The sequence below is a fragment of the Hakea prostrata genome, chromosome 8, assembly GCF_041222555.1.
Source record: "Hakea prostrata isolate BN-2017 chromosome 8, UWA_Hpros_2, whole genome shotgun sequence".
Lineage (NCBI taxonomy): Eukaryota > Viridiplantae > Streptophyta > Magnoliopsida > Proteales > Proteaceae > Hakea > Hakea prostrata.
In genome coordinates this window covers 6,306,049-6,322,686 of record NC_142607.1, presented here as the reverse complement: position 1 = coordinate 6,322,686, position 16,638 = coordinate 6,306,049, and the positions used below count along the sequence as shown (strand labels likewise).

General features: G+C 40.1%; 1 protein-coding gene across 1 annotated transcript in view; it reads left to right on the top strand.

Annotated features, from left to right (window-relative positions):
- The window catches only part of LOC149006512 (U5 small nuclear ribonucleoprotein helicase), a 125,922-nt gene that overhangs the window by 60,286 nt on the left and 48,998 nt on the right, over positions 1-16,638 (top strand). The window contains 2 exon segments of the mRNA XM_089167578.1: positions 5,486-5,602; positions 5,717-5,839. Coding sequence (XP_089023704.1) covers positions 5,486-5,602; positions 5,717-5,839 — 240 coding nt within the window.

The following is a 16,638-nucleotide window of genomic DNA, read 5'->3' as shown; positions in this document are numbered from 1 at the left end:
AGCCCATTTGGAGAAAGCCATCCCCTCTTTTTCCTTTACACTCCCCCATAAGTGCTTCAACTTTCTCTGCTTTTGCTCATGACTCCTAAGTAGGGCCAGATCATTGCGAAGAATCTCTAGATCTGGATCTGTAGGATGTGTTGATGAAGCTTGACCCCTTGTTGGGGCCCATGGGATAGGAACCTCCTGCCTCACACTTTGACTCCTCATAGGGACTTGGGAACTAGTTGTGCCTCCCATACCTGTTGGCTCTCTAGAGGACCCACAACTTGGATACCTCTGTTGCTTCCTACTCATCATCATCACCTTCCTGATCTGCTCAACCTTTGGGTCAGTGTCACATCCATACTCTCCTGGCTCATCTAGACCATAATCCTCGGGATCTGGAAGGTCATCTTGGCATGCATCCTCGAACTCCTCCCTCTGTGTTCTCTTCTCTTTCCCCTTATGCTTTCCCCCACTAAAATATGAGGTCGTTGCCTTCTTGACCTCTGAGGGCACGCTTTGGCACCCTACTACATGCCTATTTCCACCAGCTAGATGCACCTTCAATATAGTGGCCCCACCTCCTCCTATTTGTTTCTTGCAGTAATTACACTCGTTCTTCCTCCTATCAGCTGTCAGTGGCCTTCCGTGTTGCCAAACTATGTCTGACATCTTTGAAAGAGAGTGTTTGATACAAGAAATACACACTAAGTATCTTGAAAAGCTCCCCAATATGCTCCAAAAATTACATAGATGCTTCTAATGATAACCTCCTATTTTTAAATATAAAAGAAATATAAGTATTTTTTTAATATATAAATAATTTAAAAATATATAAAATACACACTAACTATCTTAAAAAGCACCACAACATGCTCCAAAAATTGCATACATGCTTTCACTAATACTCTTCTTTAAATATAAATTAATTAGTTTTCTTTTTTAATATTTAAATATTTTTTAATTATTTAAATATATATTAAATACTGTGAAAATAGATAATTAACAAAAAAAATTGATTCAACACCATCACAACAATATCGTGTCTTAATTCTCACGTACATTAATTTGAAGCTCATACATCTACTATACATCTACATTTTTAGCAATAAACATAATTTATAAAATAATATTTATTAACAGAAAAAAAAATGGTAGGATGAATCAAAAATTAATTTTGACACTACGTATTCATAGACCGACACTCTAGTATACATACTTAAATTTGGAAGTAATCCAAGAAGATTTAAGGCACAAACAAAACAAAAAATAAAAAAATGAGGAAGTTTTTTTTTTTGGATGAATGAATAATATATTAAGGACAGGGAAAAGAAAAAATAAAATTACAAGGTCTTTAAGAGGAAGACCGAAAGGAGGAGCTGAGACCCCAGGAGACAACAATGAATATGTTCCTTGAGTTATCATCAATAAGGGGTGGGGGAGAGCTAACAATCTAGAAGAAATATCAAAATAGATGGCATTCCAAATCATGTCTGTAGAGTGGGATTTGGAAGTCCATCTCCGAAGATTGTGCTCCCACTAAAGATGTTGAGCGGAGGCACAAAACTAGCTTACCAATCCGATAACAAATGGAAGAGCCTGAAAAGTTTCACACAATCCAAGACCAATCACGAGCAAACCCAAAAGAACGCCTCAAACGGGGCCAAATGGAATCTAGGGCTTTTCTCCAGATAGATCTGGAGAAGGGACAGGACAGGAAAAGGTGCTCAAGGTTCTCCGGGCTGTTCCAGCAAAAGGTGCAGTTGGGATTAACTGGGATATGACGGCTAATAAGGAAGGATTGGGTGGGAGAAGGCAAGGTTGAGGGCTCCCCAAAGGGTAAGGGAATGGAGCGGGATGAATCCTTTGAACTAGACCAAGGGGACCCAGGGGGGCTTAGGGTTATGGGCTTGAAGGAGGTTCTAAGGGTGGAGAAGGTTTTGGTGGGAGAAGGGAACTGGGAGATCATTAGAGGAACTAGCAAGATGGGGGAGGGATTTCCAAACCTAAGTGAGAAGGGGGGGGGGATCTAGGAACCATTGGAGATGAATGTAGACAGGGGGGTGCTTTTGGGGATATGGGAGGTATAAACAATTCGGGGGCCAACATGGTTATAGAGCCCATCGGATGCCACGGATCAAGCCAAAAAGAGGTAGAAGAGCCGGGAGAGATGATGGTAGAAATTGCAAAAAGGGCGCGGGGGCGCAAAGAGAGGATTTTCCTCCAAATCCATGAAGGGTTAGAGGGCATAGGGGCAGTCCACAAGGAATCCGCACAGAGTAGAAAGGAGTGGACCCACTTAACCCAAATGGAGTCATGCTTTGAGGTGATTTTCTAAATGGGCTTAAGGAGGTAGGCTAGATTAACATCAGTGATCCGGTGGATTCCCAGGCCTCCTTCGGAGGTTGGGCGACAGATAGTCGTCCAACTGATAGGATGGAGAAAACAAGAGGCTTCTTGCCCTTTCCAGAGGAAGGCAAAGAACAAGGATTCCATTGCATGGATGGTGGATTTGGGAAAGGAGAAAATGCCACACCAGTAGAGATAAGAAAATTGAAGCACAGAGCGAATGAGAACCACTCTATCGGTGAAGGACAGAAGCTTGCCCTTCCAGAGTTGGGTGAAAGCAAGGTGGGTAAGGTTGATGGATTTGCACTTGGGGATGGGTGAAATGAGGAGCTGGTCCATTTTGGATTGGAAAATGTGAGAGAGGACCTCGAGGACTAGGGAAAAGAGATAGGGGAGAGGGGACAACCTTGACAGACGCCAACACGGGAAGAAAAGAAGCCTGCGGGAGAGCCATTGGTGATGATAGAGAATCGGGGGAAGAGATACAAATCTCGATTAAGGGTGTCAATTATGTACCAAAACCGTTTAACCGTACCGAACCGTGCCGTCTAAAACCAAACCATACCGTACCGTTCAAAATTCGGTACGGTACGTACCGAAACCGAATTTCTTCGGTACGGTTCCGGTTTTAAGTACTCATACCGTCGGTGCGTACCAAAACCGTACCAAATTGGTATTGTATCAAATTAAGAGATATAAATTGTAATTTTACACTTAAAACACTTAACCTTTTCCCTATCCCTAATTCCCTATTTCAATTTTTCGTTTGATCATTCACTCCTCTTCTTAGATTTACTTGTTTTGTCTCTATTAATTAGATTTATTTGCTTTATCTATGTTAATTTCAAATTATATCGATTGGTTGATCACAATTTCATTAGGATCTTAATGAATTAATCACAAAAGCGGCATAAGTTCATTCATACCAAAATTGTATCGCACTAGATACCATATTTAAACCGTTTTCCCATACCGATTTAATACCGAAACCGTACCGAACCGTTTTTGTAAATACCAAAATTGTACCGTACCGTTTAAATTCGGTACGGTTCTGGTTTTCGGTATTCAAAGTTGGTACCGTACCGAAACCGTACCGATTGACACCCTTAATCTCGATCCAATGAATGAAAGGGAGGGGAAAACCCATGGTGGAGAGGACATCAAATGAAGTCTCACAGCAAATGGAGTTAAAAGCTTTATGGAGATCTACCTTTAGAAGAGCAGCCGAGGAGTGGCTGGCTCTATTGAAGCCGCGGACAATTTCCGCACAAAGGAGAATGTTGTCCACAATGCTACCCGAGACGAAGGTAGATTGGTTCAAGCTAACAAGATTCGGTAAAGCCTTTTTAAGCCTATTTGTTAGGACCTTAGAAATGAATTTGTATAGGAGATTACAGAGGGAGATAGGGCGGAAAATGGGAAGTCGGTTACTCACTTTGCAAGATTTGAGAAAATCCACAAATGGAGGAGAAATCTAGTGTTTGAATGAAATGGAGTTGTAGAAATTAGGTAAAAAGAGGGATGAAAGCAAGAGAAATAAATAAAAATAAATAAATAAATAAAAGAAGTTCAAAATAGGGTCGAAATCTTAGAGGTGATATCACTCGAAATTGGTCGAAAGGACAATAGGTCGATAAATGGGTCAAAAAGTTACATTTTATACTTAGGAGGTGTCGTTTCGGTGCGATATGAAACGACATGATATAATGCATTTCGTGTTCCTACTATTGTATTTCGTTTCAATCTTTGATTTTGTAGACATTTCGTCTGAAATTTCGACAATTTCAATTGAATTTTCTTCCATGGTTTAGCTTCAAGCCTGACCTATGATCCATGTAGTTCAATTTTTTTTTTTAAAAATTGTTGTAATTTAGAAAAAAAAAAATTAGATTAAGTACCAATGATTATCGGTTTTATACTTAAAATGATGGAACATTGGTATAAGTATGTACATAGTTACTGGTGCAGTTGATGATCATGTTCTATTCAAAACCAGTTAATAATGTAATTGTAATTAATATTGATTTAAAAATCGAAAGCTGTCCAAACTTTTGACTTTTGGATTAACTTAGAATATGCTTTCTTTTGTTTAGGGGTCATATAAAACTGCTGGCGATGTTTTTTGTTGTACTTAGTGTGTACTTGTTTCAGGTTGCTTGTATTGAAGTTGGATGATATGAATTCTATCTTTTTAGTGATATATTTTTTTATATTTATATATATTTTTTTTAATAGAAAATTGCTCATTCATTATGTTTTGAACCCTTTAAATACATTGTTTACAAAAAGTCAATGAGACACTTGTAATAGGGCCAAAAGTAGCTGTTGAAGCTTTCATGGAAAATTTCCCTGGTTTCGGTGGGAAAATTTGGGCCAGATCTTGGTTTTTGGCTGGGCCAAGACAGGCCTTGAGATTGAGATTCTCATCCTTGGTTCTGTTCTCTTTCTCCTTCACACAAAGTCATACCAACATGTTATATGAGAAGCCAGCGATAATTGGGATCTGTGGGTGGCTGTGTCTCCTTCAGTTGAACATTCTGTCAGTTACATGCTGTCATTGGTTTAATTATTTTGTCAATTGCTTAGAGACCTTGTCTTCATTTGTAGTCCTGAGGTCTAATTCACCTTGATATGGACCTTCATTTTCATATATTCTTGTAATTTGTAAATCAGGGGAGTTCCCTAACTGCTCATTGTTCTGGATGAAGGTTGCCATATATTTGGTGATGCCTCGCCCAATTTGTCCATTTTGGCTTTGAAGAATCAATGTTAATTCCTGGCAATAGCAAGATAAAAATGACAGTCTCAACCTGGTTTATAAGTTTATTCTAATGTTTTATGCATGTATAGTTCTATGCGTACAAATTTAAACTATTAGATGATGGGTTTTAGCTGGCTGCTGGTCTTGTTATTAATCCTATGTATATTGTAATTTTTAAGTTTCATTGTGAACAGTGATGTTCAATAACTAATAGGATGCTGGATGAACATGCCATCCCTTTTTCTGTGATTGTTTTCTCCTATAACTTGTATCCCAACGTGAATTATATCTTGTGATTTCCTTGTGTTTCACACATCTATTTGGCAATTTCATCCAAAGACTGAGGTGCTGTTATGGGAATGCTTACAGAACAACAATCTTTTGATGTAGGCTGATACATCTCATACTGAACTTCTTGATTTAAAGCCTCTTCCTGTGACTGCACTTGGCAATAAGGCTTACGAGGACTTGTATAAGTTTTCTCACTTCAATCCAATTCAGACTCAGGTTTGCATTTGATCCATTTGGCTTTTATCAACTTCCAGGTCTCCTTCTCTTTATAATTGGCTTGTTAAAAGTTGCAAGTTGTAACGTATACTTTTTCCTAATGGAACTTGGCAGAGTTTCCATGTCCTTTATCATACAGACAACAATGTTCTCTTGGGAGCTCCAACAGGAAGTGGTAAAACTATTTCAGCTGAACTAGCAATGCTTCATCTTTTTAATACTCAGCCGGATATGAAGGTACACATTTACCTTTACAGTTTTACTTTCTGGAATTCGGATTTCATCTATTTTGGTTCTTAATGGACGCAAGGCTCTGCATATGCTACATTATATTAGTCCCACATTCCTGCCTGGTAAATATTATACCATGAGGGGGATGTTTGACGTTGAGAGTTATTGTCTTGCTTTGATGTGAAACCGGATCTAGGGTTAGGTTGATTGAGGTCATGCCCTAGATCTAGATTCTCTCCAGGATCCTGTTCCTGAGAATAGCAGTCTTCTAGGGCTGAGATACACTACAGTTGAGGGTTTTTGCTTGATTTTACAAGTGCTAGGGATGGACAATGGTTAGGGTTAAGTTCAGCCAGGCTTAGGGGTCTAGGTGAAAATATGCTAGGGTTTTGGGTATTTAGGGTGGCAAAGGAATCAGGGTTTAGTCTAGGGTTTGGTGGGTCCGTCTGGGCTGAAACTGAGAGGGAAGGTCACTAGGTTTATGGGATTGCGGTTCCTAAAGTTTGGGACAAATCTAATGGTTAGATTGTCTTAGATCCGACCTTGAAATTAGTGTCTATAAAAGTCCAAAAATTGCAGAAAAAATCCAGAAAAATAGATAAGAGGGTGATATCGGATTCAGTGTTATGGTTTTAGTGTTTTGGGGGATGAATAAGGCTGCTTCTAGGGTTCACGTGTTATGGAGTGGAGGGAGTGAAGATTTTCTAAAGGAATGGGGATGTGGGAGGGAGGATAGGGGATTTGGAGAACTATGGTTTTGGGGATGGGGAGGGGGAGGGGGCTGTGGCTGCATCCTAAGGGAGGAGAGAAGCAGGCTGCGAGAAAGAGTGATTTATGGCCTACATGAATGAACTCATGATGGGACTCAAACGTAGAAGGTCATTCTAATAAGGACTTTGTCATAACTGGACCTAAAATGCTCCAAATTATAAAATAAGAGTAGATCTAGACTCCTTGTAAGAAGTGGACTGTCACAAGGGAATCCCTTTCTAATTGGGATTCCTAACCTAACTTGGAATCTTCAATTCCAAGCCCCTGCAGGAAACTTCACCAGAATAAGGGCATTTTGGTAATTTTAGGATGTTCCAGTTGAGTCAAATTAGGGTTTGTTGGATCCAGTATGTTGCTAGGTGATAGTGTCCTTTTTAGTAGATTTGGGAGATTTTATGCAATAATTTTCCTTTTTGCTGTAATTCAGTTTAGGAAACTTGATTCTATGCAACATGTAATTTTCCTTTTTGCTGTAATTCAGTTTAAGAAACTTTCCTAAACTATGACTTGATTTTGCATTATAAATAAAGTACCAAGGGAGGGCCAAAACAGACATGCAAGATCTCTCCCTTTTTCTTCAGTCCTTTTTTATTCTTCTTCTTCTTTCTGAATTTTCTTCAGTCCCGGCTGATTACTCGTGCTGAAATTCTTACAAGTCTTCCCCTACCCCTAATTTACCTCCAATTTTAATCCTAACCCTAGCCACCTCCTGGAACCCTAATCTCCCTAAACCCTAGGTTTGTAGTTTCAGTTCTGAATCTAAAATTACAGCAAGGTTCAGGATTGAAATTTAATCAACCCTAGCTCCAGGCCATAACTAAACCTAGTTTCCTCTATTCCCAAACCCTAGAGGCTAGAACCACCTTATTCAGCCCTAGTCCCATAGTAGCAGGGTTTTAGAACCATAACTGCTGGTTCACTTGAATTGATCCTGGAGACAGACCCTAGATTTCAGGTATACATAATCCTTGGTCCTTGTCTTACTCCAAAAAATTCTGTATTTCAGTCCATATATGCTGAATTATGGGACAGAATGTCAGTTTGCCAATGATCCGAATCTTCCCATCTGATCTAAGGTGGTGTTTAATCAAAGCTACTTCATGTACCTGGGACCCCTGATCTCCTTTCATTAGAGAGCAATATTTATATGGATCCCACACTAAGGAGCTGAAGCTGCGTTGGAAGAATATATGATCCCTGCTCTCCATGCCTGCCCAACTTAAGCAACAGTTCTGCTGCATCTGGACATTTCTTTTGGTTGAATTATCTCTGGTTCGTAGTGCATCCCTTAGACATCTCCAGGTAGTAAAGGATATTACAAAATAGCAGTTTAAGACCATTAAAAGCGACTATGTATCAACTGCTACAGCATTTGAAGCCTCATGTGCTTCCGATGCTGTTGAAAAAAATTCACTTATTTTTCCTAAACTCCCTATTTATTTCCTGAATAACTATCTAGTTTCAACATATTTTCCAAAATAATGTATTGGCTGAAGCAAACGGAACAAGTATGGTACAACTTTTGAAGCATCAGACATGCTTTCGGTGCTTGCAACAAAATCCATTATTTTGTTTTGTAAACAGAATATTTTTCCCTTTTACACTTCTTAATCATATTTTTCAATTGTGTGTCTGTGTAGATATATGCATTCACTATTCAACCAAAAGTATAAAAGTAAACAGGAAAAGAAATATTCGATTCTATTAGGTTGTAGCCTCTGGTGTGTAACATGTAAAATTTACTTTTTTGGGTGAATGAATAAACTAATTAAAACCAAAGCTCCAAAAGAGGAGATAACAGCCAAGCAGGCATTACATCAGGGAGCAAAGGAGGGGGAAGAGAGATGCCCCAGGCATTTAAGATTTGTCTATTCCTGGGGGATCATTACATGAGATAGCTAAATAGGAGTATGTTCCTTTTTAATCAAAAGAGTTCGGAGTCGTGAATCTTATGGAAGGGTTTAGAACTGGAGATCCATCTCTTGCGGTTTGTCTCCATCCAAATCTGATTTATGGTGGCACCAAATGCAGGTTTCCCAATATGTTCACATATGGAAGAGCCTTGAAAGTTCATGTCCAGCCACGTCCATTCTCTCTCAAAAGGAAGTATTCTTCAAGGTCTAGGCCACCATTTGACCAGGATAGCTTCCTGATAGAAGCAGCAACAGGACAAGCAAAGAAGTAGTGCTCTAGATCTTCAGTGGCATTCCAGTAAATGGCACAGATTGGAGGGACCTCTTATGACGATGCAGAAGGCAGGATTGAGTAGGGAGGCATCTAGAGAAGACTCTCCAGAGAGTGAAGCTGTGCTTGGGGATGTGGTTTTTGAACCAAACCATATTCTTCTAATTAACATGAGGACTTCATTATCTAATGAGCTGCCAGACAGACCTGCAGGAGAATTTTCAGGGGTGGAGACTTGCCAAGTGTATGTGGAGTCAAATGAGGATTTCTTTGGATGTCGAGGAACATGATGTGAAGGTTATTCACTGCTGGGTGTCTAGATGGGATGGGGTTTCCAGTCACCATTAGAATCTAAGATGTCCGCAGCCTTGGCATGCGTATGGAGGCGACTACATTGGAATGTATTTGAGCTGATTTGGTGGAGAGTACCTTTTGGATGCCAGTGATCAAGCCATAAGTCAGTTCCTCTTCCATTTCCAATCATAGAGATCATGCTTTAAGAAGCAGTGGGCAATATAAACCCAATTTTAGGGTTAGGGTTTCCTAAGATGGTTTCCCCAAAACTAAGGGTTTGCCTAAGATAATCTTCTTCTGAACCAGCAAACAACTGTCAAATCTGGATGGGATAGATAATCTTGTTAAATATAGTGGGATGGACAAGGAGATAAAATTGGGATCTAAATGGGTAGGGTTGGGCAAGATTTGGTTTAACAAAACTAAATGGTATAATAGGGAAAAGCTAGATTTTTATCAAATCATGACGAGAGTGATCTCCAGCGTAACCCTAGGATGCCCAAGGAAGCCTGCGGTTGGGTTTGGAGAGGTTTAGGGTTGATTCTTGGGGTGGCTCTGGGCTGTAGGATTTGGTAACAGAAAGTGTAAAGATTGTTAGGGGAATATTAGGGTTTTAAGTTTTAACAAATCAAAATAGAAGTGAATTTGAGGGTAATCTTCCTTGGATCTTTCCCTTTATTTTCTCTTCCTTTCTTTTCTTTTCTTTTCTTCTCTTCTCTTTTTCTTTCTTTCTTTCTTTCTTTTCTGTTTTCAGATATGCCGCAAGTCACAAAAGAGGGAGGGGAGGGTTGCGATGAAGAGAAGAAAGGGAAAGATGGTGCATCAGGGTAGGGAAAAGGTGGGGGAGTGGCTAGGGGGGACCACAGGGGGCAGGGGGAGCTGCTGCCAAGGGTGCAGCAGCGGGGGGGGGGGTTTAGGATTGTGCAGTCAGGGAAGGGGCAGAGAAAGTCTTGCAATGGGTTGGGGAGGTGAGGGAAGGGGTGGGGGTCTGCTGTACTTACTTGGGGACTCCTTTAAGCTCTTGAAGAAGATGATGGAGGCTGGATGAAGAGTGCTAGACAGAAGATAGGTGCTGATCCTTGAAGAAGAACTCAATCCTTACTCAACTGTGGCCCCCTCAAGAAGGAACCACGATCCTCAATCAGATTTAATTTTCATTCAATAACCAGACTTAATTAAAATAAAAAGAAAGAATAGGCTTATTTATAGCCTACTAAAAGGCTCCATCCTAAGTGGGTTTCCTTTATAGATCAGGATCCCCTTACAAATAATCTCAACCATCCAAATAAAGACTTAAGGATCTAATGGAATCTCCTTGAAAATAGATTCCCCCTAAGGCTACATGACTCTAATCAATAAAGGGAACTCTTCTTGTAAATAAAGGCTTGTAAGAGTCTATTCTTTAGACAAGTCTCATAATAACTCAAGAACTTATCTTTAACTCATACTAGACTTCTAACCAACCAAGACTCTCCTGAAAATTAAGAAGAAAATTCTGGAAATTAAAATTAGCAAGTAATTAGGGCTGGGATGGACCAATCTATTCCCCTTGAAGGGTTCTACCAACCCTAGTTGCACCACCTTGGAGTGGCCTTAGGGCCCACTCCAGGGTTTTGGCCAGGGGTGAACTCTAGTTCATATCAGTGGGTGTAAGGGATAAGGTCTTGTGCCAGACCCAGGAGTGGCATCGTGTGGTTTACATAGTCATTTTCCAAATTTCGAGAGTATAGCTAGGAGACCCAAAGTCTGTCCTCCTTTGTGATCTTCCAGCTAAGCTTTAGGATGTTGGTTGTATTTACATGATTACATCCTTGATCCTTTTGATAGCCAATCCTTCTTCAAACTTCGGGTGACAGACTAGGGACCAGTTGATGGGATGAAGTAACTGGAAGACATCAGATCCTTTCCAGAGAAAAGCTGCCATCATAAATTCCAAACTTTGGTGACTGATGAAGGGAGCCAAAAAGCAGAGACCTGAAGAGGTGTGTGGCTTGAAGATCATATTTGATATGTACCAGTCTGCCTGCAAAAGAAAGCATCTTGCCTTTCCAAAGCTGAAGTCTTTTTTTAAATTTGTCAAGGATAAGTGCAGTGGTGAGCAGAGAGCCTTGTAGGAACAGTAGGTATCCCTTGTACTTTACAGTGAGAGTGCCCTAGGTGAAAGCAAAGATGTTGAGAAGGGATTCTTTGAGTCACTCTGGGACTCTAGCTAGGGAATTAGTAGACTTGGCTAAATATTCTTAGGCTAGTAAAGCTTGCAAAGCGATGAATGTGTCCTAGGAGATTTTCGAGAGAAGAATAACATGCTTTGGAGAATGTCATGAGCATGGTTGTCAAGGCGACAAGGCTAGGCAAGGCGACAAAAGGCAACGAAAACCAAGGGGACACCAAGCAAGGCAACAAGACGTCGCCTAGGCAACAAAGTGACACCTGGTCTCCTTGACCCAAAAATGGGCCATGGAGACAAGGACCTAGGCGAACGCTTTGACAACCTTGGTCATGAGGTCATCAGCAAAGGCTATGCGGTGAGCTTGGTAGCTCTACTTTTGGACAAGGGAGGGATGAGCTGCTGCTCACTATAGGTATGGAACCACTTATAAAGCACTTCCTAGACCAAGGTGAAAAAGTAGTTGGAGAGGGGATATCTCTGACAGATGCCGACTGAGGAAGGCAAGTGGCCCACAAGGCTGCCATTAACCAGGACTGAGAAGCTAGCAGTGGAGATGCAGCTCAGATCATTGCACAAGTTTTGGGGGACCCCTTCTTTGTCAAGATTGTGCACATAGAGTTCCACATCACTGAGTCAAATGACTCCTCAAGGTCTATATACGAAAATTAACAAAAAATTTACACCATTACGACAAGTATTTGTCATACTTCATACAAGATAGATTATGTGAACAATTACCTTTACTCAAGATGCTTGAATGCACGTATATATTGATGAAGAAGCTATCAACATTCTATGGCACAATCTTGTAATTGTGAGCGAAAAACAGGCCAAAAGTCGGTGAAAAGTGAAGTTTCCCCTTCTCTGAAAAAACAGTAGGTTTTGAACCTCCAAAATCAATATTCTGAACCTCATAAGTTGCAGTCAAGTGTTTTCATAGAAAGCATGTGGGCAACATCTTGAATCTCAACGAGATAATGCAGTTACTTTTTACTTGCATTGTATTTGGTAACGATCTCATTGGATCTCATTGATCTCGATGAAATTTTGAACCTTGGGTTATTTTCAACCCACGGGTTTTTTTCCTGGAGGAAGTGTAACCAGCTCTCAAGTATCATTTGTCTTCATTGCTTGCATTTCCTCTACTATAGTTGCCTTCCATCTCTTATCGCATTGGCTTCCCTGCCAACTTTTAGGAATAGATATAGATGATAAAGAGGATATGAGCTACGGTAAGAATTAGACAAAGTGTCATAAGAAACGTATTTAGCTATGGGATGCTGAGTACAAGATCTAACTCCTTTTCTAACAACAATAGGATGATCTGAAGAAGATACCTTAGGGGGAACAACAAAATCTGATTCTAGAGCAGGAGACTGAAGTGGTAACGTGTCACCTTTCTCCACTTGTTTTAGCCGGTTGTAATTCATCCTCTAATAAGTCTGTACCTCCTTATTCTGGTCAATCTTGTTTTGAAAGACCTCAATAGTGTGCCTCATAGGAGTGGTCTCTCCCTGACCAGGTTCTTCACATGGTTCAAAAAACAGAGGGGGAGAATTAAAGTCCTCACGTATACTAGCTGAAGTCTCCCCCTGATCAGGAAACTCTTCTTGAACTCCTAAGTTGTGTTATGGTGGTGTTTGGGAGTTTTTTGTGTGTGATAGTAAGGTGTAAAGTTGGAAAAAACACCTCTCCTCTAGGATTCTCCCCTTGGTGAGGTGTATAGTAAGGGCAAGACTCAATAAACATCAATGGATATAATGGTTTTCCTGGATGGAGGATGATAACATTTGTACCCTTTTCTGTGTAGCAGAATACCTCAGAAATATGAAGCACAGGCCACAGGGAGGCAGCTTACTCTAGTGGGCTATGATTCTGGCATAACACACACATCCAAAAACCTTTTGGGGAATAACAAAAGAAGAGGCTCCCTGGAGAATCTCATTAGGACATTTAAAACCAAGTATCCTACTGGGCATCATATTTATAAGGTAAGAGACAGTGAGTATAGCATCACTTTAGTATTGGTCGAGGACATTCATAAAATCATAATTGAACGGACTATCTCTAAAAGATGTCGATTCTCCCTTTCGGCACCCCCATTTTGGACAGCCGTATCAACACAACTAGTTTGGTGTATTATTCTAGAGTCAGAGAGATATCTCTAAAATTCACCATTATTATACTCTGTGCCATTATCACTACGAAGGATCTTCAGAGTGGCATTGAACTGAGTTTTAATCATGTTATGAAAATCATGAAAATGTTGGAAAACCTCTTTTTTGTTTTAAAAGATAAATCCATGTAGAACGAGAGTGACAATCAATAAAAGTAATAAAGTACCTATGGCTAGTAATAAACACGTCGATAGGGGCCCCACATATCAGTATGAAGTAGCACAAAAGGAATGGATTTTCTATTATGAAGAGAAGGTAAATAAGTGAAACGAGTATGCTTCGCAGAAAGGCAAGCTTCACATAAAAATTCATCATTGTTTACAAAAAGAAACTAAATCAAGAAATACTTTCTTAAGAGTTCCTAAAGGGGGGTGTCACTGATGAAGGTCTGATATACCGAATGGACCTGATTAGAAGATGCAGCCAAAGCAGAAGTAGATCCTCCGTTTGGCTTTAATAGATAAAGTCCATTGTCTAGTTTACCACGTCCAATCTCCTTCGTCGTTACCGGATCCTGGAAGACACAATAAGATGGGGAAAAAGTCACTTTGCAATTCAAGTCATGTGTAAGACTACTGATAGAGAGCAAGTTAGTAGAGAAAGAGGGAACGTGTAAAGCTTTAGACAAAGAAAGTGAGGGAGAATGTTGAATGGTCCTTTTCCAACAATGGAATAATAGGAGCCATCAGCAATTCGAACTTTATCTTTTTCAGAAGCTGGAGAATAATGTAAAAAAGGAGGATGAACCTGTCATATGATCTGTGGCTCCTGTATCAGTGATCCCAGGAGCAAAAATTGAAGAAACATAGAAGCCTGTAAAAGTTTTACCTAAAGTAGAAAGGTAGGAGTTGGTATGGGTAGTAGAGGAAGTAGTAGTAGAGGTTGTACTTGCAGTAGAAGACTTTGAATACGTCGCGAGGTAGTGAACTCCTCCAGTGAAAAACCAACGTCTGCAAAGGGTGTTGTGGAAACCCTCTTAGAAAGATTAGTCTTTGGTTTTTCCCTTGTGCCCTATTCTACTCAAAATCAGCAGGTTTCCCGATGGAGCTTCCAACAATTGGCCTTGGTATGATATGGTTTGTAACAATGCTCACACTTGACAATCTCCATAGTCGAATCAGATTTAGTGCTAACAAACTGTAAAGTTAGTTTCTCCACAATAGGAACATGAAGCATGGGTAATCGACAGTTTTCTTACACTGAACAAGGGCATACGACTTTTCTAGTGTAGGAAAGGGAGAACGATTCAATACTTGCACTTTGATCTAATCATATTCCACATTCAAACTCGCCAAGAAGTCATATACCTGAATCTTATCAGTATGTTTTCTTTAAGTAGCCACATCATCCAGATTAGTGGGGTGATAGTCCTCATAATGATCCAATCCTTGCCAAAGAGATCACAACTCAACATAATATTGGGCCACAGTCACTTCCTTTTGGGTAGTCTCATGAAACTTCTTGCGTAGCTCATAAACTTGTGCATCATTCCCCAACTGTCTATATGTTTCAGTAGTAGCCTTCTAGATTTGGGTTGCAATATCAAGTGATAGGTATCCACGAGCAATATTTGGATTTATGGAATTCGAAAAGAATGACATAATAAAAGAGTCATTTGAGATCCATTTATCATGTGAAATACCTGTGGTGGTAGGTTTGATAGTGGCGCCCATAATGTGTCCAACAAGACCTCTTCCGGAAATAGTTAAGTAGGCAGATCGTGACCAAATTAAATAATTTGTTCCATACTTCCATCAAATCTCACCCAAAGAGGATAAAGAGTGGGATAATGTTCGGAGCCAGTGGAGGCAGTTGTACCATCAGTGGTTCCCATGCGAAAAAATGTCTGCAATTCTTCAGTCTTCACCCATTCAAAACAACTGAACCGGCAGAATGAAATAGCTGGACCACCTAAACAAATCTAGGGAGTTATAGGGTCCATAGTATAAGTAACACCGTTAGTTTTTTTTGTTTTTGTTTTTATTTTAAAGAGACCCTTGGATAAATAAGAAATCACAAATAGACCCCTGTAAATATGCAAATTTGCAATTAGGCCCTTTGAAATATGAATAATTACATATAGACCCCCTGGAAATATGGATAATTGCATATAGACCCCTAGAAATCTGTGAATTCTCAAAAGAGACCCTTTCATATATACGAATTTACAATTAGACCCTTAGTCTGGTTTGGTCAATGATTTCAGTTCAATGGTTCATCTGATTCAATGGTTGTAAAGAGGTTGTTTATGTGATTACCCCAAAAAAAAAAGTGGCTGTTTATGTAGTCGACTCAAAAACCAAAGGGACGATGGCTGAAAAAGGTTCTCTGGTTTTCGAACAACAGTGGTGGAACCAAGAGAACGATGGTGGTGCTATTCTGGTTGGCAAAATAATGAATTGCAAGGGGTCGCGAGAGGGTTGCAAGTGAGTTGTAGGTGAGTTGCAGGTGGTCTGGGAGGCAAAATGATGGGTTGCAGGTGCAGCAATGAGTTGGAGGTGAGTCGTTAAGTGCTGGAATGGGTATAGGTGCAAGTGCGATGGTGGTTCTCCGGTCTACGATGAGTCATTGAGGGCTGGAATGGGTATATGTGCAGGTGCTAGGTTTCAAGTCTGGTTTCAGGTCTGCGACGGTGTTTGGTTGCAGGTGGTGTAGCAACAGCGGTAACGGAAGATGAAGAATTGATGTGATTGATGCCATGGTGTTTTCAAGTCTACGATGGTGGTTAGGTTGTAGGTGGTGTAGCGAATCGAGACCTCTCTTGTTTTTCTTACCTAATCGAACTTAGGCTCTGAAACCATGTTGAGAAACACGACTATGGTGGAATGGCTTAAATTGATCAGTGTGATCTCAAGCCCTCTATTTATAATAAAGTGGAAAAAACACAGTTACATAAATACCCTTACTTGGGTAACAAGAAATAGAAAATTACATGAATAAAAACTCTAATAGAGTTGAACTCCTAGTAGAACTCAACCAACAAAGTCTTGTAATTGTACTCCAAATTCTACAAGGAGAATAGTCCTACTCTTGTTGTGTAATTTGAATCATCCTAGGAGGATATGACCGAGAATCCTTAGTGGAGTAAGAGTCCCTAGTAAAGTAGAATTCCTTTGTTTTGGTTTCAATTTTGAATCCTAGTCTGAGTCTTACAATGTAGGCTATAAATATATCCTTCCACTTGTAATGAAGACAGTTTTGATGATTAA